The following is a 26,290-nucleotide window of genomic DNA, read 5'->3' on the forward strand; positions in this document are numbered from 1 at the left end:
CGGAGGGTCTGATGACACAAATCTGGCGACTCCGCTGCTGCTGCAGGTGGCTGCCTGCAACCCAGCGATGTGGAGGCAGCAGCAGTAGCAGCAGTAGCGAGGGTTGGTAAATCACACGCAGTTGAAATTTCCCCCGGTGGCTGAGGGAGTGTCAGATCCGCACCTGCGGCAGCGTCAGGGACGCCTCGTTTCGCAACGCGAGGGGCGGATTTGTTGTTTGGTCGCGTGGTTATTTTATTTCAAAACGACTTTTACAAATATCTCGGCGCCGCTCGGAAAAAAACCCCAGCAACAACAACACCACCACGAGGAAGAACGGATCGGGAAGAAAAAACCGTCCACAAGTCATCACCCAGGGGGACAACGCAGCAGTCACCGGGACCGCCTTTGTCTCCACAGTTCCAACGATTGTACGCTGAACCAGATGCTCATTTAAGGCTGAGTTGACCCTAGGGGAGGGCTCGGTTTTCGATAATTGTCACTGTTCTTCGTGAATCGAACTGGGGGATGGCGCTGGGGTTGCAGCGCTCACCCCTGCACCCCCGTATAGCCTACACAGACTGTCGGGGCGAGTGCTGTTAGCGAGCATCTATTAAGGCAGGCATAGCACACGAGGGGGTGGGTGGCCGGCACCACGCCCGGCCACCTTTGTCTCCCCCAGTGACGATGTTTGCAATAACACCGCACCAGGTACTCATTTAAGGCTGAGTCGACCTGGGGGAAGCCCAGGACCGGTTTGAATATTCGGCACTGTGTGTTTTGGTCGTGAGCGAAAATCTCACTCGGATCGCCGGGTTCGTGGCGCGGTGCCTTAACCACAGCGCCACCGCTCCCCTCGAGACACAGAGACACACACCCACACACACCACAACAACAACCGCCATTCGCCACTAAGTGGCGGTGACGTCACCACGACGCTTGTGCCAGGCCATGTGCACCTTGAGGCCACGTGAAGTGTCGAACGCCCGCTGGCAGGTCACGAGGCAGACCCAGGTGCCACGGGTCGACTGAGATGACTGAGATGACTGGCTGATGCACCACCTGTGCCCCCTACTGTGCCAACCTGCTGTGCTTTAGCCACCCGGCGCTCCGCTCGTTGTTCTGAGCGTCGCTCCTCCGCCCTCCGTTGTTGTTGGAGGGCGACTGCCTCCAACTGCCCAGTAGCGTCCTTCACGAGCCTCCTCCACAGAGGCCGATCTTGACACCGCTGGTACCCGTCATCGGCAAGTCCACTCAGCTCCACATGCTCCTGTACCACATCACTCCATCTCTTCTCTAGCCCGTGCCGCGCCCGTTTAGCCCCCTCGATCCGGCCAAACAAAAGCTGTTTCGGCATGCGGTGGCTGGGCATGCGGACTACATGACCCAGCCAACGCAGCCTTGCCCGCCGGAGGAGCTCACCGATAGGACTTTGCCCAGATCTTTCAAAGATTTGTGAGCACCTCACACAATCCAGCTTGGTTAAACACAGGATGGATCGTAGGCAGGCTAGCCTAAATGTTTCTAACCGGCGAAGATGTCCCATTAGGGGGGTCCACGTTTCGCAAGCGTAGAGAAGGGAGGGAATGACCGTGGCCGAGAAGACCTGAAGCTTAGTGCGGAGCGACAGACCAGGTAGCTTCCACACAGCGTTACGCAACCGATAAAAAGATAATGCCGCTCGACTGATTCGGAGTGAGACCTCTGCTGTTAAACTGGAGCCGGTCATAAGCACACTGCCCAGGTATGGGAAACTCTCCACTCTCCCCACACACAGACACACAGATACACACACATATACACACAGAGACACAGACACACACACAGACACTCACACAGACACAGATACACACAGAGACACAACAACAACCGCCATTCGCCACTAAGTGGCGGTGACGTCACCACGACGCTTGTGCCAGGCTATGTGCACCCTGAGGCCACGTGAAGTGTCGAACGCCCGCTGGCAGGAGGTCACGGGGCAGACCCAGGTGCCACGGGTCGACTGACTGAGATGACTGGCTGATGCACCACCTGTGCCCCCTACTGTGCCAACCTGCTGTGCTTTAGCCACCCGGCGCTCCGCTCGTTGTTGTGAGCGTCGCTCCTCCGCCCTCCGTTGTTGTTGGAGGGCGACTACCTCCAACTGCCCAGTAGCATCCTTCACGAGCCTCCTCCACAGAGGCCGATCCTGACACCGCTGGTACCAGTCATCGGCAAGTCCACTCAGCTCCACGTCCTCCTGTACCACATCACTCCATCTCCTCTCTAGCCCGTGCCGCGCCCGCTTAGCCCCCTCAATCCGGCCGAACAAAAGAGACAGACACAGACAGACACACACACAGACGCACGCATGCGCGGGAAACGGTAGGCAGAGCGAGCGATCTCATCCCGGGACGGTGGAAGCGGGAAAACGAAGGATAAATTATGTTAATGTGCAGGGCAGCCAATGGGTGATGAATTATGTTAATGTACTGGGCAGCATGAGTGACACATTATGTTAATGTTTTGAGCAGCCAACGGGCGATGAATCCGCGTAAGAACGAATGATAAATTATGTTAAAGTTGGGTCGAATAATTGATCAAATGTTAATTACCAGCACACCCAATGGGGTATGAATCCGCCGCGTAATGGGTGATAAATTATGTTAATGTTCAGAGTAAGTGGTTGCGAAGGGGCGGGCGAACAGCCGCAAGGTGTTTGAAGGAGGCAGCCTGAAGCTGCCTTCAATGGCCCATGAAAGTGGACATCACAGTGCTACTGCTGAGACCCCTTCTCCTTCAAGTGACTCTGGTTAACACAGAACGGAACCCACGGAAGTGGACATCACAGAGCTACTGCTGAGACCCCTTCTCCTTCAAGTGACTCCCTGGTCCACACAGAACAGAACCCACGGAAGTGGACATCACAGAGCTACTGCTGAGACCCCTTCTCCTTCATGTGACTCCCTGGTCCACACAGAACGGAACCCATGGAAGTGGACATCACAGAGCTACTGCTGAGACCCCTTCTCCTTCAAGTGACTCCCTGGTCCACTCAGAACGGAACCCATGGAAGTGGACATCACAGAGCTACTGCTGAGACCCCTTCTCCTTCAAGTGACTCTCTGGTTAACACAGAGCGGAACCCACGGAAGTGGATATCACAGAGCTACTGCTGAGACCCCTTCTCCTTCAAGTGCCCACTCTGTCCCTATGGGAGTAATGCTCGGCACGTGACGGTCAAACCGGTCACGTCAACTCCAAAATGTGTGCCAGACGCGTTTTGTTTGTGCAGTCATTGGTGACCAGGCTGAGACCATCAACTCAGTCTACGGGACTTCATGGGTTTCTGTGTAAGTCTCTGGGTCTCTGTGTGAAGGGGATCTCAGAGGTGTGAGTCTTTGGTTCTCCGTGTGAGTCTATGGGCCTCTGTATGTATGAGCCTCTGTGAGAGTCTATGGGTCTCTGTGTGTATATTGGTCTCTGTGTAAGTCTATGGGTCTCTGTGTGAGTCTATGGGTCTCTGTGTGTATATTGGTCTCTGTGTAAGTCTATGGGTCTCTGTGTGAGTCTATGGGTCTCTGTGTGTATATAGGTCTCTGTGTAAGTCTATGGGTCTCTGTGGGAGTCTATGGGTCTCTGTGTGTATATAGGTCTCTGTGTAAGTATATGGCTCTCTGTGAGAGTCTATGGGTATCTGTGTGTATATTGGTCTGTGTGAGTCTGTGGGTCTCTGTGTGTATATAAGTCTCTGTGTAAGTCTATGGGTCTCTGTGAGAGTCTATGGGTCTCTGTGTGTATATAGGTCTCTGTGTAAGTCTATGGCTCTCTGTGAGAGTCTATGGGTCTCTGTGTGTATATTGGTCTGTGTGAGTCTATGGGTCTCTGTGTGTATATAGGTCTATGTGTAAGTCTATGGGTCTCTGTGAGAGTCTATGGGTCTCTGTGTAAGTATATGGGTCTCTGTGAGAGTCTATGGGGTTCTGTGTGTATATTGGTCTCTGTGTGAGTCTATGGGTCTCTGTGTGTATATTGGTCTGTGTGTAAGTCTATGGGTCTCTGTGAGAGGCTATGGGTCTGTGTGTATATAGGTCTTTGTATAAATCTATGGGTCTCTGTGAGAGTCTATGGGTCTCTGTGTGTATATTGGTCTCTGTGTAAGTCTATGGGTCTCTGTGAGAGTCTATGGGTCTCTGTGTGTATATTGGTCTATGTGTAAGTCTATGGGTCTCTGTGTGTATATTGGTCTCTGTTTAAGTCTATGGGTCTCTGTGAGAGGCTATGGGTCTCTGTGAGATTCTATGGGTCTCTGTGTGTATATTTGTCTCTGTGTAAGTCTATGGGTCTCTGTGTAAGTCTATGGATCTCTGTGAGAGGCTATGGGTCTCTGTGTGTATATTTGTCTCTGTGTAAGTCTATGGGTCTCTGTGAGAGTCTATGGGTCTCTGTGTGAGTCTATGGGTCTCTGTGTAAGTCTATGGGTCTCTGTGAGAGTCTATGGGTACTCTGTGTGTATATAGGTCTCTGTGTAAGTCTATGGGTCTCTGTGGGAGTCTATGGGTCTCTGTGTGTATATAGGTCTCTGTGTAAGTATATGGCTCTCTGTGAGAGTCTATGGGTATCTGTGTGTATATTGGTCTGTGTGAGTCTGTGGGTCTCTGTGTGTATATAAGTCTCTGTGTAAGTTTATGGGTCTCTGTGAGAGTCTATGGGTCTCTGTGTGTATATAGGTCTCTGTGTAAGTCTATGGCTCTCTGTGAGAGTCTATGGGTCTCTGTGTGTATATTGGTCTGTGTGAGTCTATGGGTCTCTGTGTGTATATAGGTCTATGTGTAAGTCTATGGGTCTCTGTGAGAGTCTATGGGTCTCTGTGTAAGTATATGGGTCTCTGTGAGAGTCTATGGGTTTCTGTGTGTATATTGGTCTCTGTGTGAGTCTATGGGTCTCTGTGAGAGGCTATGGGTCTGTGTGTATATAGGTCTTTGTATAAATCTATGGGTCTCTGTGAGAGTCTATGGGTCTCTGTGTGTATATTGGTCTCTGTGTAAGTCTATGGGTCTCTGTGAGAGTCTATGGGTCTCTGTGTGTATATTGGTCTATGTGTAAGTCTATGGGTCTCTGTGTGTATATTGGTCTCTGTTTAAGTCTATGGGTCTCTGTGAGAGGCTATGGGTCTCTGTGAGATTCTATGGGTCTCTGTGTGTATATTTGTCTCTGTGTAAGTCTATGGGTCTCTGTGTAAGTCTATGGATCTCTGTGAGAGGCTATGGGTCTCTGTGTGTATATTTGTCTCTGTGTAAGTCTATGGGTCTCTGTGAGAGTCTATGGGTCTCTGTGTGAGTCTATGGGTCTCTGTGTAAGTCTATGGGTCTCTGTGAGAGTCTATGGGTACTCTGTGTGTATATTGGTCTCTGTGTAAGTCTATGGGTCTCTGTGAGAGGCTATGGGACTCTGTGTAAGTCTATGGGTCTCTGTGAGGGGCTATGAGTCTCTGTGTAAGTCTATGGGTCTCTGTGTGAGTCTATGGGTCTCTGTGTGAGTCTATGGGTCTCTGTGGGAGGCTATGGGTCGCTGTGTGAATCTATGGGTCTCTGTGTGAGTCTATGGGTCTCTGTGGGAGGCTATGGGTCTCTGTGTGAGGCTGTGGGTCTCTGTGTGTATATTGGTCTCTGTGTAAGTCTATGGGTCTCTGTGTGAGTCTATGGGTCTCTGTGTGAGCCTATGGGTCTCTGTGTGAGTCTATGGGTCTCTGTGTGAGTCTATGGGTCTCTGTGTAAGTCTATGGGTCTCTGTGAGAGTCTATGGGTACTCTGTGTGTATATTGGTCTCTGTGTAAGTCTATGGGTCTCTGTGAGAGGCTATGGGCCTCTGTGTAAGTCTATGGGTCTCTGTGAGAGGCTATGAGTCTCTGTGTAAGTATATGGGTCTCTGTGTGAGTCTATGGGTCTCTGTGTGAGTCTATGGGTCTCTGTGGGAGGCTATGGGTCTCTGTGTGAGTCTATGGGTCTCTGTGTGAGTCTATGGGTCTCTGTGTGAGTCTATGGGTCTCTGTGTAAGTCTATGGGTCTCTGTGTGAGTCTATGGGTCTCTGTGTGAGTCTATGGGTCTCTGTGTGAGTCTGTGGGTCTCTGTGGGAGGCTATGGGTCTCTGTGTAAGTCTATGGTTGTCTGTGTGAGGCTATGGGTCTCTGTGTGAGTCTGTGGGTCTCTGTGTGTATATTGGTCTCTGTGTAAGTCTATAGGTCTCTGTGTGAGTCTATGGGTCTCTGTGAGAGTCTATGGGTCTCTGTGTGAGGCTATGGGTTTCTGTGTGAGGCTATGGGTCTCTGTGTGAGTCTGTGGGTCTCTGTGTGAGGCTATGGGTCTCTGTGTGAGTCTATGGGTCTCTGTGGGAGGCTATGGGTCTCTGTGGGAGGCTATGGGTCTCTGTGGGAGGCGATGGGTCTCTGTGGGAGGCTATGGGTCTCTGTGGGAGGCTATGGGTCTCAGTGGGAGGCTATGGGTCTCTGTGTGTATATTAGTCTCTGTGTAAGTCTATACGTCTCTGTGGGAGGCTATGGGTCTCTGTGGGAGGCTATGGGTCTCTGTGTGAGGCTGTGGGTCTCTGTGTGTATATTGGTCTCTGTGTGAGTCTATGGGTCTCTGTGTGAGTCTATGGGTCTCTGTGTGAGTCTATGGGTCTCTGTGTGAGTCTATGGGTCTCTGTGTGAGTCTATGGGTCTCTGTGTGAGTCTATGGGTCTCTGTGGGAGGCTATGGGTCTCTGTGTGAGGCTGTGGGTCTCTGTGTGTATATTGGTCTCTGTGTAAGTCTATGGGTCTCTGTGTGAGTCTATGGGTCTCTGTGTGAGTCTATGGGTCTCTGTGTGAGTCTATGGGTCTCTGTGTGAGTCTATGGGTCTCTGTGTAAGTCTATGGGTCTCTGTGTGAGTCTATGGGTCTCTGTGTGAGTCTATGGGTCTCTGTGTGAGTCTGTGGGTCTCTGTGGGAGGCTATGGGTCTCTGTGTAAGTCTATGGTTGTCTGTGTGAGTCTATGGATCTCTGTGTGAGGCTATGGGTCTCTGTGTGTATATTGGTCTCTGTGTAAGTCTATAGGTCTCTGTGTGAGTCTATGGGTCTCTGTGAGAGTCTATGGGTCTCTGTGTGAGGCTATGGGTTTCTGTGTGAGGCTATGGGTCTCTGTGTGAGTCTATGGGTCTCTGTGAGAGTCTATGGGTCTCTGTGTGAGGCTATGGGTTTCTGTGTGAGGCTATGGGTCTCTGTGTGAGTCTGTGGGTCTCTGTGTGAGGCTATGGGTCTCTGTGTGAGTCTATGGGTCTCTGTGGGAGGCTATGGGTCTCTGTGGGAGGCTATGGGTCTCTGTGGGAGGCGATGGGTCTCTGTGGGAGGCTATGGGTCTCTGTGGGAGGCTATGGGTCTCAGTGGGAGGCTATGGGTCTCTGTGTGTATATTAGTCTCTGTGTAAGTCTATAGGTCTCTGTGGGAGGCTATGGGGCTCTGTGTGAGTCTATGGGTCTCTGTGTGAGTCTATGGGTCTCTGTGTGAGTCTGTGGGTCTCTGTGGGAGGCTATGGGTCTCTGTGTAAGTCTATGGGTGTCTGCGTGAGTCTATGGGTCTCTGTGTGAGTCTATGGGTCTCTGTGTGTATATTGGTCTCTGTGTAAGTCTATGGGTCTCTGTGTGAGTCTATGGGTCTCTGTGAGAGTCTATGGGTCTCTGTGTGAGGCTATGGGTTTCTGTGTGAGGCTATGGGTCTCTGTGTGAGTCTGTGGGTCTCTGTGTGAGGCTATGGGTCTCTGTGTGAGTCTATGGATCTCTGTGGGAGGCTATGGGTCTCTGTGGGAGGCTATGGGTCTCTGTGGGAGGCTATGGGTCTCTGTGTAAGTCTATGGGTCTCTGTGGGAGGCTATGGGTCTCTGTGTGTATATTAGTATCTGTGTAAGTCTATGGGTCTCTGTGGGAGGCTATGGGTCTTTGTGTGAGTCTATGGGTCTCTGTGTGAGGCTATGGGTCTCTGTGTGTATATTGGTCTCTGTGTAAGTCTATGGGTCTCTGTGGGAGGCTATGGGTCGCTGTGTGAATCTATGGGTCTCTGTGTGAGTCTATGGGTCTCTGTGGGAGGCTATGGGTCTCTGTGTGAGGCTGTGGGTCTCTGTGTGTATATTGGTCTCTGTGTAAGTCTATGGGTCTCTGTGTGAGTCTATGGGTCTCTGTGTGAGCCTATGGGTCTCTGTGTGAGTCTATGGGTCTCTGTGTGAGTCTATGGGTCTCTGTGTAAGTCTATGGGTCTCTGTGAGAGTCTATGGGTACTCTGTGTGTATATTGGTCTCTGTGTAAGTCTATGGGTCTCTGTGAGAGGCTATGGGCCTCTGTGTAAGTCTATGGGTCTCTGTGAGAGGCTATGAGTCTCTGTGTAAGTATAGGGGTCTCTGTGTGAGTCTATGGGTCTCTGTGTGAGTCTATGGGTCTCTGTGGGAGGCTATGGGTCTCTGTGTGAGTCTATGGGTCTCTGTGTGAGTCTATGGGTCTCTGTGTGAGTCTATGGGTCTCTGTGTAAGTCTATGGGTCTCTGTGTGAGTCTATGGGTCTCTGTGTGAGGCTATGGGTCTCTGTGTGTATATTGGTCTCTGTGTAAGTCTATAGGTCTCTGTGTGAGTCTATGGGTCTCTGTGAGAGTCTATGGGTCTCTGTGTGAGGCTATGGGTTTCTGTGTGAGGCTATGGGTCTCTGTGTGAGTCTATGGGTCTCTGTGAGAGTCTATGGGTCTCTGTGTGAGGCTATGGGTTTCTGTGTGAGGCTATGGGTCTCTGTGTGAGTCTGTGGGTCTCTGTGTGAGGCTATGGGTCTCTGTGTGAGTCTATGGGTCTCTGTGGGAGGCTATGGGTCTCTGTGGGAGGCTATGGGTCTCTGTGGGAGGCGATGGGTCTCTGTGGGAGGCTATGGGTCTCTGTGGGAGGCTATGGGTCTCAGTGGGAGGCTATGGGTCTCTGTGTGTATATTAGTCTCTGTGTAAGTCTATAGGTCTCTGTGGGAGGCTATGGGGCTCTGTGTGAGTCTATGGGTCTCTGTGTGAGTCTATGGGTCTCTGTGTGAGTCTGTGGGTCTCTGTGGGAGGCTATGGGTCTCTGTGTAAGTCTATGGGTGTCTGCGTGAGTCTATGGGTCTCTGTGTGAGTCTATGGGTCTCTGTGTGTATATTGGTCTCTGTGTAAGTCTATGGGTCTCTGTGTGAGTCTATGGGTCTCTGTGAGAGTCTATGGGTCTCTGTGTGAGGCTATGGGTTTCTGTGTGAGGCTATGGGTCTCTGTGTGAGTCTGTGGGTCTCTGTGTGAGGCTATGGGTCTCTGTGTGAGTCTATGGATCTCTGTGGGAGGCTATGGGTCTCTGTGGGAGGCTATGGGTCTCTGTGGGAGGCTATGGGTCTCTGTGTAAGTCTATGGGTCTCTGTGGGAGGCTATGGGTCTCTGTGTGTATATTAGTATCTGTGTAAGTCTATGGGTCTCTGTGGGAGGCTATGGGTCTTTGTGTGAGTCTATGGGTCTCTGTGTGAGGCTATGGGTCTCTGTGTGTATATTGGTCTCTGTGTAAGTCTATGGGTCTCTGTGGGAGGCTATGGGTCGCTGTGTGAATCTATGGGTCTCTGTGTGAGTCTATGGGTCTCTGTGGGAGGCTATGGGTCTCTGTGTGAGGCTGTGGGTCTCTGTGTGTATATTGGTCTCTGTGTAAGTCTATGGGTCTCTGTGTGAGTCTATGGGTCTCTGTGTGAGCCTATGGGTCTCTGTGTGAGTCTATGGGTCTCTGTGTGAGTCTATGGGTCTCTGTGTAAGTCTATGGGTCTCTGTGAGAGTCTATGGGTACTCTGTGTGTATATTGGTCTCTGTGTAAGTCTATGGGTCTCTGTGAGAGGCTATGGGCCTCTGTGTAAGTCTATGGGTCTCTGTGAGAGGCTATGAGTCTCTGTGTAAGTATAGGGGTCTCTGTGTGAGTCTATGGGTCTCTGTGTGAGTCTATGGGTCTCTGTGGGAGGCTATGGGTCTCTGTGTGAGTCTATGGGTCTCTGTGTGAGTCTATGGGTCTCTGTGTGAGTCTATGGGTCTCTGTGTAAGTCTATGGGTCTCTGTGTGAGTCTATGGGTCTCTGTGTGAGTCTATGGGTCTCTGTGTGAGTCTATGGGTCTCTGTGGGAGGCTATGGGTCTCTGTGGGAGGCTATGGGTCTCTGTGGGAGGCGATGGGTCTCTGTGGGAGGCTATGGGTCTCTGTGGGAGGCTATGGGTCTCAGTGGGAGGCTATGGGTCTCTGTGTGTATATTAGTCTCTGTGTAAGTCTATAGGTCTCTGTGGGAGGCTATGGGGCTCTGTGTGAGTCTATGGGTCTCTGTGTGAGTCTATGGGTCTCTGTGTGAGTCTGTGGGTCTCTGTGGGAGGCTATGGGTCTCTGTGTAAGTCTATGGGTGTCTGCGTGAGTCTATGGGTCTCTGTGTGAGTCTATGGGTCTCTGTGTGTATATTGGTCTCTGTGTAAGTCTATGGGTCTCTGTGTGAGTCTATGGGTCTCTGTGAGAGTCTATGGGTCTCTGTGTGAGGCTATGGGTTTCTGTGTGAGGCTATGGGTCTCTGTGTGAGTCTGTGGGTCTCTGTGTGAGGCTATGGGTCTCTGTGTGAGTCTATGGATCTCTGTGGGAGGCTATGGGTCTCTGTGGGAGGCTATGGGTCTCTGTGGGAGGCTATGGGTCTCTGTGTAAGTCTATGGGTCTCTGTGGGAGGCTATGGGTCTCTGTGTGTATATTAGTATCTGTGTAAGTCTATGGGTCTCTGTGGGAGGCTATGGGTCTTTGTGTGAGTCTATGGGTCTCTGTGTGAGGCTATGGGTCTCTGTGTGTATATTGGTCTCTGTGTAAGTCTATGGGTCTCTGTGGGAGGCTATGGGTCGCTGTGTGAATCTATGGGTCTCTGTGTGAGTCTATGGGTCTCTGTGGGAGGCTATGGGTCTCTGTGTGAGGCTGTGGGTCTCTGTGTGTATATTGGTCTCTGTGTAAGTCTATGGGTCTCTGTGTGAGTCTATGGGTCTCTGTGTGAGCCTATGGGTCTCTGTGTGAGTCTATGGGTCTCTGTGTGAGTCTATGGGTCTCTGTGTAAGTCTATGGGTCTCTGTGAGAGTCTATGGGTACTCTGTGTGTATATTGGTCTCTGTGTAAGTCTATGGGTCTCTGTGAGAGGCTATGGGCCTCTGTGTAAGTCTATGGGTCTCTGTGAGAGGCTATGAGTCTCTGTGTAAGTATAGGGGTCTCTGTGTGAGTCTATGGGTCTCTGTGTGAGTCTATGGGTCTCTGTGGGAGGCTATGGGTCTCTGTGTGAGTCTATGGGTCTCTGTGTGAGTCTATGGGTCTCTGTGTGAGTCTATGGGTCTCTGTGTAAGTCTATGGGTCTCTGTGTGAGTCTATGGGTCTCTGTGTGAGGCTATGGGTCTCTGTGTGTATATTGGTCTCTGTGTAAGTCTATAGGTCTCTGTGTGAGTCTATGGGTCTCTGTGAGAGTCTATGGGTCTCTGTGTGAGGCTATGGGTTTCTGTGTGAGGCTATGGGTCTCTGTGTGAGTCTATGGGTCTCTGTGAGAGTCTATGGGTCTCTGTGTGAGGCTATGGGTTTCTGTGTGAGGCTATGGGTCTCTGTGTGAGTCTGTGGGTCTCTGTGTGAGGCTATGGGTCTCTGTGTGAGTCTATGGGTCTCTGTGGGAGGCTATGGGTCTCTGTGGGAGGCTATGGGTCTCTGTGGGAGGCGATGGGTCTCTGTGGGAGGCTATGGGTCTCTGTGGGAGGCTATGGGTCTCAGTGGGAGGCTATGGGTCTCTGTGTGTATATTAGTCTCTGTGTAAGTCTATAGGTCTCTGTGGGAGGCTATGGGGCTCTGTGTGAGTCTATGGGTCTCTGTGTGAGTCTATGGGTCTCTGTGTGAGTCTGTGGGTCTCTGTGGGAGGCTATGGGTCTCTGTGTAAGTCTATGGGTGTCTGCGTGAGTCTATGGGTCTCTGTGTGAGTCTATGGGTCTCTGTGTGTATATTGGTCTCTGTGTAAGTCTATGGGTCTCTGTGTGAGTCTATGGGTCTCTGTGAGAGTCTATGGGTCTCTGTGTGAGGCTATGGGTTTCTGTGTGAGGCTATGGGTCTCTGTGTGAGTCTGTGGGTCTCTGTGTGAGGCTATGGGTCTCTGTGTGAGTCTATGGATCTCTGTGGGAGGCTATGGGTCTCTGTGGGAGGCTATGGGTCTCTGTGGGAGGCTATGGGTCTCTGTGTAAGTCTATGGGTCTCTGTGGGAGGCTATGGGTCTCTGTGTGTATATTAGTATCTGTGTAAGTCTATGGGTCTCTGTGGGAGGCTATGGGTCTTTGTGTGAGTCTATGGGTCTCTGTGTGAGGCTATGGGTCTCTGTGTGTATATTGGTCTCTGTGTAAGTCTATGGGTCTCTGTGGGAGGCTATGGGTCGCTGTGTGAATCTATGGGTCTCTGTGTGAGTCTATGGGTCTCTGTGGGAGGCTATGGGTCTCTGTGTGAGGCTGTGGGTCTCTGTGTGTATATTGGTCTCTGTGTAAGTCTATGGGTCTCTGTGTGAGTCTATGGGTCTCTGTGTGAGCCTATGGGTCTCTGTGTGAGTCTATGGGTCTCTGTGTGAGTCTATGGGTCTCTGTGTAAGTCTATGGGTCTCTGTGAGAGTCTATGGGTACTCTGTGTGTATATTGGTCTCTGTGTAAGTCTATGGGTCTCTGTGAGAGGCTATGGGCCTCTGTGTAAGTCTATGGGTCTCTGTGAGAGGCTATGAGTCTCTGTGTAAGTATAGGGGTCTCTGTGTGAGTCTATGGGTCTCTGTGTGAGTCTATGGGTCTCTGTGGGAGGCTATGGGTCTCTGTGTGAGTCTATGGGTCTCTGTGTGAGTCTATGGGTCTCTGTGTGAGTCTATGGGTCTCTGTGTAAGTCTATGGGTCTCTGTGTGAGTCTATGGGTCTCTGTGTGAGTCTATGGGTCTCTGTGTGAGTCTGTGGGTCTCTGTGGGAGGCTATGGGTCTCTGTGTAAGTCTATGGTTGTCTGTGTGAGTCTATGGATCTCTGTGTGAGGCTATGGGTCTCTGTGTGTATATTGGTCTCTGTGTAAGTCTATAGGTCTCTGTGTGAGTCTATGGGTCTCTGTGAGAGTCTATGGGTCTCTGTGTGAGGCTATGGGTTTCTGTGTGAGGCTATGGGTCTCTGTGTGAGTCTGTGGGTCTCTGTGTGAGGCTATGGGTCTCTGTGTGAGTCTATGGGTCTCTGTGGGAGGCTATGGGTCTCTGTGGGAGGCTATGGGTCTCTGTGGGAGGCGATGGGTCTCTGTGGGAGGCTATGGGTCTCTGTGGGAGGCTATGGGTCTCAGTGGGAGGCTATGGGTCTCTGTGTGTATATTAGTCTCTGTGTAAGTCTATACGTCTCTGTGGGAGGCTATTGGTCTCTGTGGGAGGCTATGGGTCTCTGTGTGAGGCTGTGGGTCTCTGTGTGTATATTGGTCTCTGTGTGAGTCTATGGGTCTCTGTGTGAGTCTATGGGTCTCTGTGTGAGTCTATGGGTCTCTGTGTGAGTCTATGGGTCTCTGTGTGAGTCTATGGGTCTCTGTGTAAGTCTATGGGTCTCTGTGAGAGTCTATGGGTACTCTGTGTGTATATTGGTCTCTGTGTAAGTCTATGGGTCTCTGTGAGAGGCTATGGGCCTCTGTGTAAGTCTATGGGTCTCTGTGAGAGGCTATGAGTCTCTGTGTAAGTATATGGGTCTCTGTGTGAGTCTATGGGTCTCTGTGTGAGTCTATGGGTCTCTGTGGGAGGCTATGGGTCTCTGTCTGAGTCTATGGGTCTCTGTGTGAGTCTATGGGTCTCTGTGTGAGTCTATGGGTCTCTGTGTAAGTCTATGGGTCTCTGTGGGAGGCTATGGGTCGCTGTGTGAATCTATGGGTCTCTGTGTGAGTCTATGGGTCTCTGTGGGAGGCTATGGGTCTCTGTGTGAGGCTGTGGGTCTCTGTGTGTATATTGGTCTCTGTGTAAGTCTATGGGTCTCTGTGTGAGTCTATGGGTCTCTGTGTGAGCCTATGGGTCTCTGTGTGAGTCTATGGGTCTCTGTGTGAGTCTATGGGTCTCTGTGTAAGTCTATGGGTCTCTGTGAGAGTCTATGGGTACTCTGTGTGTATATTGGTCTCTGTGTAAGTCTATGGGTCTCTGTGAGAGGCTATGGGCCTCTGTGTAAGTCTATGGGTCTCTGTGAGAGGCTATGAGTCTCTGTGTAAGTATATGGGTCTCTGTGTGAGTCTATGGGTCTCTGTGTGAGTCTATGGGTCTCTGTGGGAGGCTATGGGTCTCTGTGTGAGTCTATGGGTCTCTGTGTGAGTCTATGGGTCTCTGTGTGAGTCTATGGGTCTCTGTGTAAGTCTATGGGTCTCTGTGTGAGTCTATGGGTCTCTGTGTGAGTCTATGGGTCTCTGTGTGAGTCTGTGGGTCTCTGTGGGAGGCTATGGGTCTCTGTGTAAGTCTATGGTTGTCTGTGTGAGTCTATGGATCTCTGTGTGAGGCTATGGGTCTCTGTGTGTATATTGGTCTCTGTGTAAGTCTATAGGTCTCTGTGTGAGTCTATGGGTCTCTGTGAGAGTCTATGGGTCTCTGTGTGAGGCTATGGGTTTCTGTGTGAGGCTATGGGTCTCTGTGTGAGTCTGTGGGTCTCTGTGTGAGGCTATGGGTCTCTGTGTGAGTCTATGGGTCTCTGTGGGAGGCTATGGGTCTCTGTGGGAGGCTATGGGTCTCTGTGGGAGGCGATGGGTCTCTGTGGGAGGCTATGGGTCTCTGTGGGAGGCTATGGGTCTCAGTGGGAGGCTATGGGTCTCTGTGTGTATATTAGTCTCTGTGTAAGTCTATACGTCTCTGTGGGAGGCTATTGGTCTCTGTGGGAGGCTATGGGTCTCTGTGTGAGGCTGTGGGTCTCTGTGTGTATATTGGTCTCTGTGTGAGTCTATGGGTCTCTGTGTGAGTCTATGGGTCTCTGTGTGAGTCTATGGGTCTCTGTGTGAGTCTATGGGTCTCTGTGTGAGTCTATGGGTCTCTGTGTAAGTCTATGGGTCTCTGTGAGAGTCTATGGGTACTCTGTGTGTATATTGGTCTCTGTGTAAGTCTATGGGTCTCTGTGAGAGGCTATGGGCCTCTGTGTAAGTCTATGGGTCTCTGTGAGAGGCTATGAGTCTCTGTGTAAGTATATGGGTCTCTGTGTGAGTCTATGGGTCTCTGTGTGAGTCTATGGGTCTCTGTGGGAGGCTATGGGTCTCTGTGTGAGTCTATGGGTCTCTGTGTGAGTCTATGGGTCTCTGTGTGAGTCTATGGGTCTCTGTGTAAGTCTATGGGTCTCTGTGTGAGTCTATGGGTCTCTGTGTGAGTCTATGGGTCTCTGTGTGAGTCTGTGGGTCTCTGTGGGAGGCTATGGGTCTCTGTGTAAGTCTATGGTTGTCTGTGTGAGTCTATGGATCTCTGTGTGAGGCTATGGGTCTCTGTGTGTATATTGGTCTCTGTGTAAGTCTATAGGTCTCTGTGTGAGTCTATGGGTCTCTGTGAGAGTCTATGGGTCTCTGTGTGAGGCTATGGGTTTCTGTGTGAGGCTATGGGTCTCTGTGTGAGTCTGTGGGTCTCTGTGTGAGGCTATGGGTCTCTGTGTGAGTCTATGGGTCTCTGTGGGAGGCTATGGGTCTCTGTGGGAGGCTATGGGTCTCTGTGGGAGGCGATGGGTCTCTGTGGGAGGCTATGGGTCTCTGTGGGAGGCTATGGGTCTCAGTGGGAGGCTATGGGTCTCTGTGTGTATATTAGTCTCTGTGTAAGTCTATACGTCTCTGTGGGAGGCTATTGGTCTCTGTGGGAGGCTATGGGTCTCTGTGTGAGGCTGTGGGTCTCTGTGTGTATATTGGTCTCTGTGTGAGTCTATGGGTCTCTGTGTGAGTCTATGGGTCTCTGTGTGAGTCTATGGGTCTCTGTGTGAGTCTATGGGTCTCTGTGTGAGTCTATGGGTCTCTGTGTGAGTCTATGGGTCTCTGTGGGAGGCTATGGGTCTCTGTGTGAGGCTGTGGGTCTCTGTGTGTATATTGGTCTCTGTGTAAGTCTATGGGTCTCTGTGTGAGTCTATGGGTCTCTGTGTGAGTCTATGGGTCTCTGTGTGAGTCTATGGGTCTCTGTGTGAGTCTATGGGTCTCTGTGTAAGTCTATGGGTCTCTGTGTGAGTCTATGGGTCTCTGTGTGAGTCTATGGGTCTCTGTGTGAGTCTGTGGGTCTCTGTGGGAGGATATGGGTCTCTGTGTAAGTCTATGGTTGTCTGTGTGAGTCTATGGATCTCTGTGTGAGGCTATGGGTCTCTGTGTGTATATTGGTCTCTGTGTAAGTCTATAGGTCTCTGTGTGAGTCTATGGGTCTCTGTGAAAGTCTATGGGTCTCTGTGTGAGGCTATGGGTTTCTGTGTGAGGCTATGGGTCTCTGTGTGAGTCTATGGGTCTCTGTGAGAGTCTATGGGTCGCTGTGTGAGGCTATGGGTTTCTGTGTGAGGCTATGGGTCTCTGTGTGAGTCTGTGGGTCTCTGTGTGAGGCTATGGGTCTCTGTGTGAGTCTATGGGTCTCTGTGGGAGGCTATGGGTCTCTGTGGGAGGCTATGGGTCTCTGTGGGAGGCGATGCGTCTCTGTGGGAGGCTATGGGTCTCTGTGGGAGGCTATGGGTCTCAGTGGGAGGCTATGGGTCTCTGTGTGTATATTAGTCTCTGTGTAAGTCTATAGGTCTCTGTGGGAGGCTATGGGGCTCTGTGTGAGTCTATGGGTCTCTGTGTGAGTCTATGGGTCTCTGTGTGAGTCTGTGGGTCTCTGTGGGAGGCTATGGGTCTCTGTGTAAGTCTATGGGTGTCTGCGTGAGTCTATGGGTCTCTGTGTGAGTCTATGGGTCTCTGTGTGTATATTGGTCTCTGTGTAAGTCTATGGGTCTCTGTGTGAGTCTATGGGTCTCTGTGAGAGTCTATGGGTCTCTGTGTGAGGCTATGGGTTTCTGTGTGAGGCTATGGGTCTCTGTGTGAGTCTGTGGGTCTCTGTGTGAGGCTATGGGTCTCTGTGTGAGTCTATGGATCTCTGTGGGAGGCTATGGGTCTCTGTGGGAGGCTATGGGTCTCTGTGGGAGGCTATGGGTCTCTGTGTAAGTCTATGGGTCTCTGTGGGAGGCTATGGGTCTCTGTGTCTATATTAGTATCTTTGTAAGTCTATGGGTCTCTGTGGGAGGCTATGGGTCTTTGTGTGAGTCTATGGGTCTCTGTGTGAGGCTATGGGTCTCTGTGTGTATATTGGTCTCTGTGTAAGTCTATGGGTCTCTGTGGGAGGCTATGGGTCTTTGTGTGAGTCTATGGGTCTCTGTGTGAGTCTGTGGGTCTCTGTGGGAGGCTATGGGTCTCTGTGTAAGTCTATGGGTCTCTGTGTGAGTCTATGGGTCTCTGTGTGTATATTGGTCTCTGTGTAAGTCTATGGGTCTCTGTGGGAGTGTATGGGTCTCTGTGAGAGTCTATGGGTCTCTGTGTGAGGCTATGGGTCTCTGTGGGAGGCTATGGGTCTCTGTGGGAGGCGATGGGTCTCTGTGGGAGGCTATGGGTCTCTGTGGGAGGCTATGGGTCTCAGTGGGAGGCTATGGGTCTCTGTGTGTATATTAGTCTCTGTGTAAGTCTATAGGTCTCTGTGGGAGGCTATGGGTCTCTGTGGGAGGCTATGGGTCTCTGTGTGAGGCTGTGGGTCTCTGTGTGTATATTGGTCTCTGTGTGAGTCTATGGGTCTCTGTGTGAGTCTATGGGTCTCTGTGTGAGTCTATGGGTCTCTGTGTGAGTCTATGGGTCTCTGTGTGAGTCTATGGGTCTCTGTGTGAGTCTATGGGTCTCTGTGGGAGGCTATGGGTCTCTGTGTGAGGCTGTGGGTCTCTGTGTGTATATTGGTCTCTGTGTAAGTCTATGGGTCTCTGTGTGAGTCTATGGGTCTCTGTGTGAGTCTATGGGTCTCTGTGTGAGTCTATGGGTCTCTGTGTGAGTCTATGGGTCTCTGTGTAAGTCTATGGGTCTCTGTGTGAGTCTATGGGTCTCTGTGTGAGTCTATGGGTCTCTGTGTGAGTCTGTGGGTCTCTGTGGGAGGCTATGGGTCTCTGTGTAAGTCTATGGTTGTCTGTGTGAGTCTATGGATCTCTGTGTGAGGCTATGGGTCTCTGTGTGTATATTGGTCTCTGTGTAAGTCTATAGGTCTCTGTGTGAGTCTATGGGTCTCTGTGAGAGTCTATGGGTCTCTGTGTGAGGCTATGGGTCTCTGTGTGAGGCTATGGGTCTCTGTGTGAGTCTATGGGTCTCTGTGAGAGTCTATGGGTCTCTGTGTGAGGCTATGGGTTTCTGTGTGAGGCTATGGGTCTCTGTGTGAGTCTGTGGGTCTCTGTGTGAGGCTATGGGTCTCTGTGTGAGTCTATGGGTTTCTGTGGGAGGCTATGGGTCTCTGTGGGAGGCTATGGGTCTCTGTGGGAGGCGATGGGTCTCTGTGGGAGGCTATGGGTCTCTGTGGGAGGCTATGGGTCTCAGTGGGAGGCTATGGGTCTCTGTGTGTATATTAGTCTCTGTGTAAGTCTATAGGTCTCTGTGGGAGGCTATGGGGCTCTGTGGGAGTCTATGGGTCTCTGTGCGAGTCTATGGGTCTCTGTGTGAGGCTATGGGTCTCTGTGTGAGGCTATGGGTCTTTGTGTGAGTCTATGGGTCTCTGTGTGAGGCTATGGGTCTCTGTGTGAGTCTGTGGGACTCTGTGGGAGGCTATGGGTCTGTGTGTGAGTCTATGGGTCTCTGTGGGAGGCTATGGGTCTCTGTGTAAGTCTATGGGTCTCTGTGTGTATATTGGTCTCTGTGTAAGTCTATGGGTCTCTGTGTGAGTCTATGGGTCTCTGTGTGAGTCTGTGGGTCTCTGTGGGAGGCTATGGGTCTCTGTGTAAGTCTATGGGTGTCTGCGTGAGTCTATGGGTCTCTGTGTGAGTCTATGGGTCTCTGTGTGTATATTGGTCTCTGTGTAAGTCTATGGGTCTCTGTGTGAGTCTATGGGTCTCTGTGAGAGTCTATGGGTCTCTGTGTGAGGCTATGGGTTTCTGTGTGAGGCTATGGGTCTCTGTGTGAGTCTGTGGGTCTCTGTGTGAGGCTATGGGTCTCTGTGTGAGTCTATGGATCTCTGTGGGAGGCTATGGGTCTCTGTGGGAGGCTATGGGTCTCTGTGGGAGGCTATGGGTCTCTGTGTAAGTCGATGGGTCTCTGTGGGAGGCTATGGGTCTCTGTGTGTATATTAGTATCTGTGTAAGTCTATGGGTCTCTGTGGGAGGCTATGGGTCTTTGTGTGAGTCTATGGGTCTCTGTGTGAGGCTATGGGTCTCTGTGTGTATATTGGTCTCTGTGTAAGTCTATGGGTCTCTGTGGGAGTGTATGGGTCTCTGTGAGAGTCTATGGGTCTCTGTGTGAGGCTATGGGTTTCTGTGTGAGGCTATGGGTCTCTGTGTGAGTCTGTGGGTCTCTGTGTGAGGCTATGGGTCTCTGTGTGAGTCTATGGGTCTCTGTGGGAGGCTATGGGTCTCTGTGGGAGGCTATGGGTCTCTGTGGGAGGCTATGGGTCTCTGTGGGAGGCTATGGGTCTCTGTGTAAGTCTATGGGTCTCTGTGGGAGGCTATGGGTCTCTGTGTATATATTTAGTCTCTGTGTAAGTCTATGGGTCTCTGTGGGAGGCTATTGGTCTCTGTGTGTATATTGGTCTCTGTGTAAGTCTATGGGTCTCTGTGTGAGTCTATGGGTCTCTGTGAGAGTCTATGGGTCTCTGTGTGAGGCTATGGGTTTCTGTGTGAGGCTATGGGTCTCTGTGTGAGTCTGTGGGTCTCTGTGTGAGTCTATGGGTCTCTGTGGGAGGCTATGGGTCTCTGTGGGAGGCTATGGGTCTCTGTGGGAGGCTATGGGTCTCTGTGGGAGGCTATGGGTCTCTGTGTAAGTCTATGGGTCTCTGTGGGAGGCTATGGGTCTCTGTGGGAGGCTATGGGTCTCTGTGGGAGGCTATGGGTCTCTGTGTAAGTCTATGGGTCTCTGTGTGAGGCTATGGGTCTCTGTGTGAGGCTATGAGTCTCTGTGTGAGTCTGTGGGTCTCTGTGTGAGGCTATGGGTCTCTGTGTGAGTCTATGGATCTCTGTGGGAGGCTATGGGTCTCTGTGGGAGGCTATGGGTCTCTGTGGGAGGCTATGGGTCTCTGTGTAAGTCTATGGGTCTCTGTGGGAGGCTATGGGTCTCTGTGTCTATATTAGTATCTTTGTAAGTCTATGGGTCTCTGTGGGAGGCTATGGGTCTTTGTGTGAGTCTATGGGTCTCTGTGTGAGGCTATGGGTCTCTGTGTGTATATTGGTCTCTGTGTAAGTCTATGGGTCTCTGTGGGAGGCTATGGGTCTTTGTGTGAGTCTATGGGTCTCTGTGTGAGTCTGTGGGTCTCTGTGGGAGGCTATGGGTCTCTGTGTAAGTCTATGGGTCTCTGTGTGAGTCTATGGGTCTCTGTGTGTATATTGGTCTCTGTGTAAGTCTATGGGTCTCTGTGGGAGTGTATGGGTCTCTGTGAGAGTCTATGGGTCTCTGTGTGAGGCTATGGGTCTCTGTGGGAGGCTATGGGTCTCTGTGGGAGGCGATGGGTCTCTGTGGGAGGCTATGGGTCTCTGTGGGAGGCTATGGGTCTCAGTGGGAGGCTATGGGTCTCTGTGTGTATATTAGTCTCTGTGTAAGTCTATAGGTCTCTGTGGGAGGCTATGGGTCTCTGTGGGAGGCTATGGGTCTCTGTGTGAGGCTGTGGGTCTCTGTGTGTATATTGGTCTCTGTGTGAGTCTATGGGTCTCTGTGTGAGTCTATGGGTCTCTGTGTGAGTCTATGGGTCTCTGTGTGAGTCTATGGGTCTCTGTGTGAGTCTATGGGTCTCTGTGTGAGTCTATGGGTCTCTGTGGGAGGCTATGGGTCTCTGTGTGAGGCTGTGGGTCTCTGTGTGTATATTGGTCTCTGTGTAAGTCTATGGGTCTCTGTGTGAGTCTATGGGTCTCTGTGTGAGTCTATGGGTCTCTGTGTGAGTCTATGGGTCTCTGTGTGAGTCTATGGGTCTCTGTGTAAGTCTATGGGTCTCTGTGTGAGTCTATGGGTCTCTGTGTGAGTCTATGGGTCTCTGTGTGAGTCTGTGGGTCTCTGTGGGAGGCTATGGGTCTCTGTGTAAGTCTATGGTTGTCTGTGTGAGTCTATGGATCTCTGTGTGAGGCTATGGGTCTCTGTGTGTATATTGGTCTCTGTGTAAGTCTATAGGTCTCTGTGTGAGTCTATGGGTCTCTGTGAGAGTCTATGGGTCTCTGTGTGAGGCTATGGGTCTCTGTGTGAGGCTATGGGTCTCTGTGTGAGTCTATGGGTCTCTGTGAGAGTCTATGGGTCTCTGTGTGAGGCTATGGGTTTCTGTGTGAGGCTATGGGTCTCTGTGTGAGTCTGTGGGTCTCTGTGTGAGGCTATGGGTCTCTGTGTGAGTCTATGGGTTTCTGTGGGAGGCTATGGGTCTCTGTGGGAGGCTATGGGTCTCTGTGGGAGGCGATGGGTCTCTGTGGGAGGCTATGGGTCTCTGTGGGAGGCTATGGGTCTCAGTGGGAGGCTATGGGTCTCTGTGTGTATATTAGTCTCTGTGTAAGTCTATAGGTCTCTGTGGGAGGCTATGGGGCTCTGTGGGAGTCTATGGGTCTCTGTGCGAGTCTATGGGTCTCTGTGTGAGGCTATGGGTCTCTGTGTGAGGCTATGGGTCTTTGTGTGAGTCTATGGGTCTCTGTGTGAGGCTATGGGTCTCTGTGTGAGTCTGTGGGACTCTGTGGGAGGCTATGGGTCTGTGTGTGAGTCTATGGGTCTCTGTGGGAGGCTATGGGTCTCTGTGTAAGTCTATGGGTCTCTGTGCGAGTCTATGGGTCTCTGTGTGAGGCTATGGGTCTCTGTGTGAGTCTATGGGTCTCTGTGTGAGTCTGTGGGTCTCTGTGGGAGGCTATGGGTCTCTGTGTAAGTCTATGGGTGTCTGCGTGAGTCTATGGGTCTCTGTGTGAGTCTATGGGTCTCTGTGTGTATATTGGTCTCTGTGTAAGTCTATGGGTCTCTGTGTGAGTCTATGGGTCTCTGTGAGAGTCTATGGGTCTCTGTGTGAGGCTATGGGTTTCTGTGTGAGGCTATGGGTCTCTGTGTGAGTCTGTGGGTCTCTGTGTGAGGCTATGGGTCTCTGTGTGAGTCTATGGATCTCTGTGGGAGGCTATGGGTCTCTGTGGGAGGCTATGGGTCTCTGTGGGAGGCTATGGGTCTCTGTGTAAGTCTATGGGTCTCTGTGGGAGGCTATGGGTCTCTGTGTGTATATTAGTATCTGTGTAAGTCTATGGGTCTCTGTGGGAGGCTATGGGTCTTTGTGTGAGTCTATGGGTCTCTGTGTGAGGCTATGGGTCTCTGTGTGTATATTGGTCTCTGTGTAAGTCTATGGGTCTCTGTGGGAGTGTATGGGTCTCTGTGAGAGTCTATGGGTCTCTGTGTGAGGCTATGGGTTTCTGTGTGAGGCTATGGGTCTCTGTGTGAGTCTGTGGGTCTCTGTGTGAGGCTATGGGTCTCTGTGTGAGTCTATGGGTCTCTGTGGGAGGCTATGGGTCTCTGTGGGAGGCTATGGGTCTCTGTGGGAGGCTATGGGTCTCTGTGGGAGGCTATGGGTCTCTGTGTAAGTCTATGGGTCTCTGTGGGAGGCTATGGGTCTCTGTGTATATATTTAGTCTCTGTGTAAGTCTATGGGTCTCTGTGGGAGGCTATTGGTCTCTGTGTGTATATTGGTCTCTGTGTAAGTCTATGGGTCTCTGTGTGAGTCTATGGGTCTCTGTGAGAGTCTATGGGTCTCTGTGTGAGGCTATGGGTTTCTGTGTGAGGCTATGGGTCTCTGTGTGAGTCTGTGGGTCTCTGTGTGAGTCTATGGGTCTCTGTGGGAGGCTATGGGTCTCTGTGGGAGGCTATGGGTCTCTGTGGGAGGCTATGGGTCTCTGTGGGAGGCTATGGGTCTCTGTGTAAGTCTATGGGTCTCTGTGGGAGGCTATGGGTCTCTGTGGGAGGCTATGGGTCTCTGTGGGAGGCTATGGGTCTCTGTGTAAGTCTATGGGTCTCTGTGTGAGGCTATGGGTCTCTGTGTGAGGCTATGAGTCTTTGTGTGAGTCTATGGGTCTCTGTGTGAGGCTATGGGTCTCTGTGTGAGTCTGTGGGTCTCTGTGGGAGGCTATGGGTCTCTGTGTGAGTCTATGGGTCTCTGTGTGAGTCTATGGGTCTCTGTGTAAGTCTATGGGTCTCTGTGTGTATATTGGTCTCTGTGTAAGTCTATGTGTCTCTGTGTGAGTCTATGGGTCTCTGTGTGAGTCTATGGGTCTCGGTGTGAGTCTGTGGGTCTCTGTGGGAGGCTATGGGTCTCTGTGTAAGTCTATGGGTGTCTGTGTGAGTCTATGGGTCTCTGTGTGAGTCTATGGGTCTCTGTGTGTATATTGGTCTCTGTGTAAGTCTATGGGTCTCTGTGTGAGTCTATGGGTCTCTGTGAGAGTCTATGGGTCTCTGTGTGAGGCTATGGGTTTCTGTGTGAGGCTATGGGTCTCTGTGTGAGTCTGTGGGTCTCTGTGTGAGGCTATGGGTCTCTGTCTGAGTCTATGGGTCTCTGTGGGAGGCTATGGGTCTCTGTGGGAGGCTATGGGTCTCTGTGGGAGGCTATGGGTCTCTGTGTAAGTCTATGGGTCTCTGTGGGAGGCTATGGGTCTCTGTGTGTATATTAGTCTCTGTGTAAGTCTATGGGTCTCTGTGGGAGGCTATGGGTCTCTGTGGGAGTCTATGGGTCTCTGTGCGAGTCTTTGGGTCTCTGTGGGAGGCTATGGGTCTCTGTGGGAGGCTATGGGTCTCTGTGTGAGTCTATGGGTCTCTGTGGGAGGCTATGGGTCTCTGTGTGAGTCTATGGGTCTCTGTGTAAGTCTATGGGTCTCTGTGGGAGGCTATGGGTCTCTGTGGGAGTCTATGGGTCTCTGTGTGTATATTGGTCTCTGTGTAAGTCTATGGGTCTCTGTGTGAGTCTATGGGTCTCTGTGTGTATATTGGTCTCTGTGTAAGTCTATGGGTCTCTGGGAGGCTATGGGTCCCTGTGTGAGGCTATGGGTCTCTGTGTGTATATTGGTCTCTGTGTGAGTCTATGGGTTTCTGTGTGAGGCTATGGGTCTCTGTGTGAGTCTGTGGGTCTCTGTGTGAGGCTATGGGTCTCTGTGTGAGTCTATGGGTCTCTGTGGGAGTCTATGGGTCTCTGTGGGAGGCTATGGGTCTCTGTGTGAGGCTATCTCTGTGTGAGTCTATGGGTCTCTGTGTGAGGCTATGGGTCTCTATGTGAGCCTGTGGGTCTCTGTTGGGAGGCTATGGGTCTCGGTGTAAGTCTATGGGTCTCTGTGTGAGTCTATGGGTCTCTGTGTAAGTCTATGGGTCTCTGTGTGAGTCTATGGGTCTCTGTGTGAGTCTATGGGTCTCTGTGGGAGGCTATGGGTCTCTGTGTGAGTCTATGGGTCTCTGTGTGAGTCTGTGGGTCTCTGTGTAAGTCTATGGGTCTCTGTGTGTATATTGGTCTCTGTGTAAATCTATGGGTCTCTGTGGGAGTCTATGGGTCTCTGTGTGAGTCTGTGGGTCTCTGTGTGTATATTGGTCTCTGTCTAAGTCTATGGGTCTCTGTGTGAGTCTATGGGTCTCTGTGGGAGGCTATGGGTCTCTGTGTGAGTCTATGGGTCTCTGTGTGAGTCTGTGGGTCTCTGTGTAAGTCTATGGGTCTCTGTGTGTATATTGGTCTCTGTGTAAGTCTATGGGTCTCTGTGGGAGGCTATGGGTCTCTGTGTGGTTGTAGCTAAAACCCGCAGTGGAACCCAGGATCTCAGCAGTGCTGGCTCTGCGTCTCCGACACGGCCACTGAGCGTCCCTGGCACCTCCCACGTTTTACATTTAACTAAAAACACTCAGAGGAACCAAGCATCCCTTCATTCACCACATGGGGGCAGAGGTGGTAGTGGTTGTTGTGGCGGTGTAGGTGCTGGCGTTGATGACGGTAGTGGTGGTGGTAGTGATGACGGAGTACATGGTGGTGGTTTTGGTGGTGGTGTTGGTAGTGATGACGGTGGTGGTGGTGGTGGTAGTGATGATGGAGTACATGGTGGTGGTTTTGGTGGTGGTGTTGGTAGTGATGACGGAGTAGATGGTGGTGGTTTTGGTGGTGGTAGATTTGATAAGTGGTTGCGGTGGTAGCGGTGGTCATGGTTGTTGCGGTTGTTGTGGTTGTTGTGGTTGGTGGTGGTTGAGTTGGTTGTGATTGTTGTGGTTGTGGTTGTTGTGGTTGTTGTTGTGGTTGTCACCTTGCGGTGAGGCTGAAGCCACACTGGAAGCGGCTGTGGTGGTTGAGTTGGTTGTGGTTGTTGTGGTTGTTGTTGTGGTTGTTGTTGTGGTTGTTGTTGTGGTTGTTGTGATTGTTGTTGTGGTTGTTGTGGTTGTTGTTGTGGTTGTTGTCACCCCGTGGTGAGGCTGAAGCCGCACTGGAAGCAGCTGTGGTTGTTGTGGTTGTTGTGGTTGTTGTGGTTGTTGTCACCCCGCGGTGAGGCTTGAAGCCACACTGGAAGCGGCTGTGGTTGTTGTGGTTGTTGTGGTTGTTGTTGTCACCCCGCGGTGAGGCTGAAGCCACACTGGAAGCGGCTGTGGTTGTTGTGGTTGTTGTGGTTATTGTTGTCACCCCGTGGTGAGGCTGAAGCCACACTGGAAGTGGCTGTGGTTGTTGTGGTTGTTGTGGTTGTTGTTGTCACCCCGCGGTGAGGCTGAAGCCACACTGGAAGCAGCTGTGGTTGTTGTGGTTGTTGTGGTTGTTGTGGTTGTTGTTGTCACCCCGCGGTGAGGCTGAAGCCACACTGGAAGCGGCTGCGGCGGTGGCTCAGGAAGGCTCCGAGCGCCAGGGTGAGAGGTAGTGGCCTCAACCGTCTCTCCAGCACCGCGCCAACCACCCAGTTACTGTCGGCACACGCTGGTACCACAACCACCACAACCACCCAGTTACTGTCAGCACACGCTGGCACAACCACCACCACAACCACCACCACAACCACCACACAGTTACTGTCAGCACACGCTGGCACAACCACCACCACAACCACCACCACAACCACCACACAGTTACTGTCAGCACACGCTGGCACAACCACAACCACCACAACCACCAC

General features: G+C 51.5%; 1 protein-coding gene across 2 annotated transcripts in view; it reads right to left on the bottom strand.

The window, feature by feature from the left end:
* Window positions 1-209: 209 nt before the first annotated feature.
* LOC142906282 (mitochondrial import receptor subunit TOM40B-like) overlaps window positions 210-26,290 on the bottom strand; it is a 45,844-nt gene continuing 19,763 nt past the window's right edge. For both annotated transcript variants that reach the window (XM_076053791.1, XM_076053789.1), the window contains exon 9: window positions 210-26,094. In XM_076053791.1, coding sequence (XP_075909906.1) covers window positions 26,079-26,094 — 16 coding nt within the window. In that variant the 3' untranslated portion in view covers window positions 210-26,078. The remainder of the gene's footprint in view (window positions 26,095-26,290) is intronic.

This window comes from Petromyzon marinus, chromosome 62 (assembly GCF_048934315.1).
Source record: "Petromyzon marinus isolate PM22_M1 ecotype Great Lakes invasive population chromosome 62, UKy_Petmar_22M1.pri1.0, whole genome shotgun sequence".
Classification (NCBI taxonomy): Eukaryota; Metazoa; Chordata; class Hyperoartia; order Petromyzontiformes; family Petromyzontidae; genus Petromyzon; species Petromyzon marinus.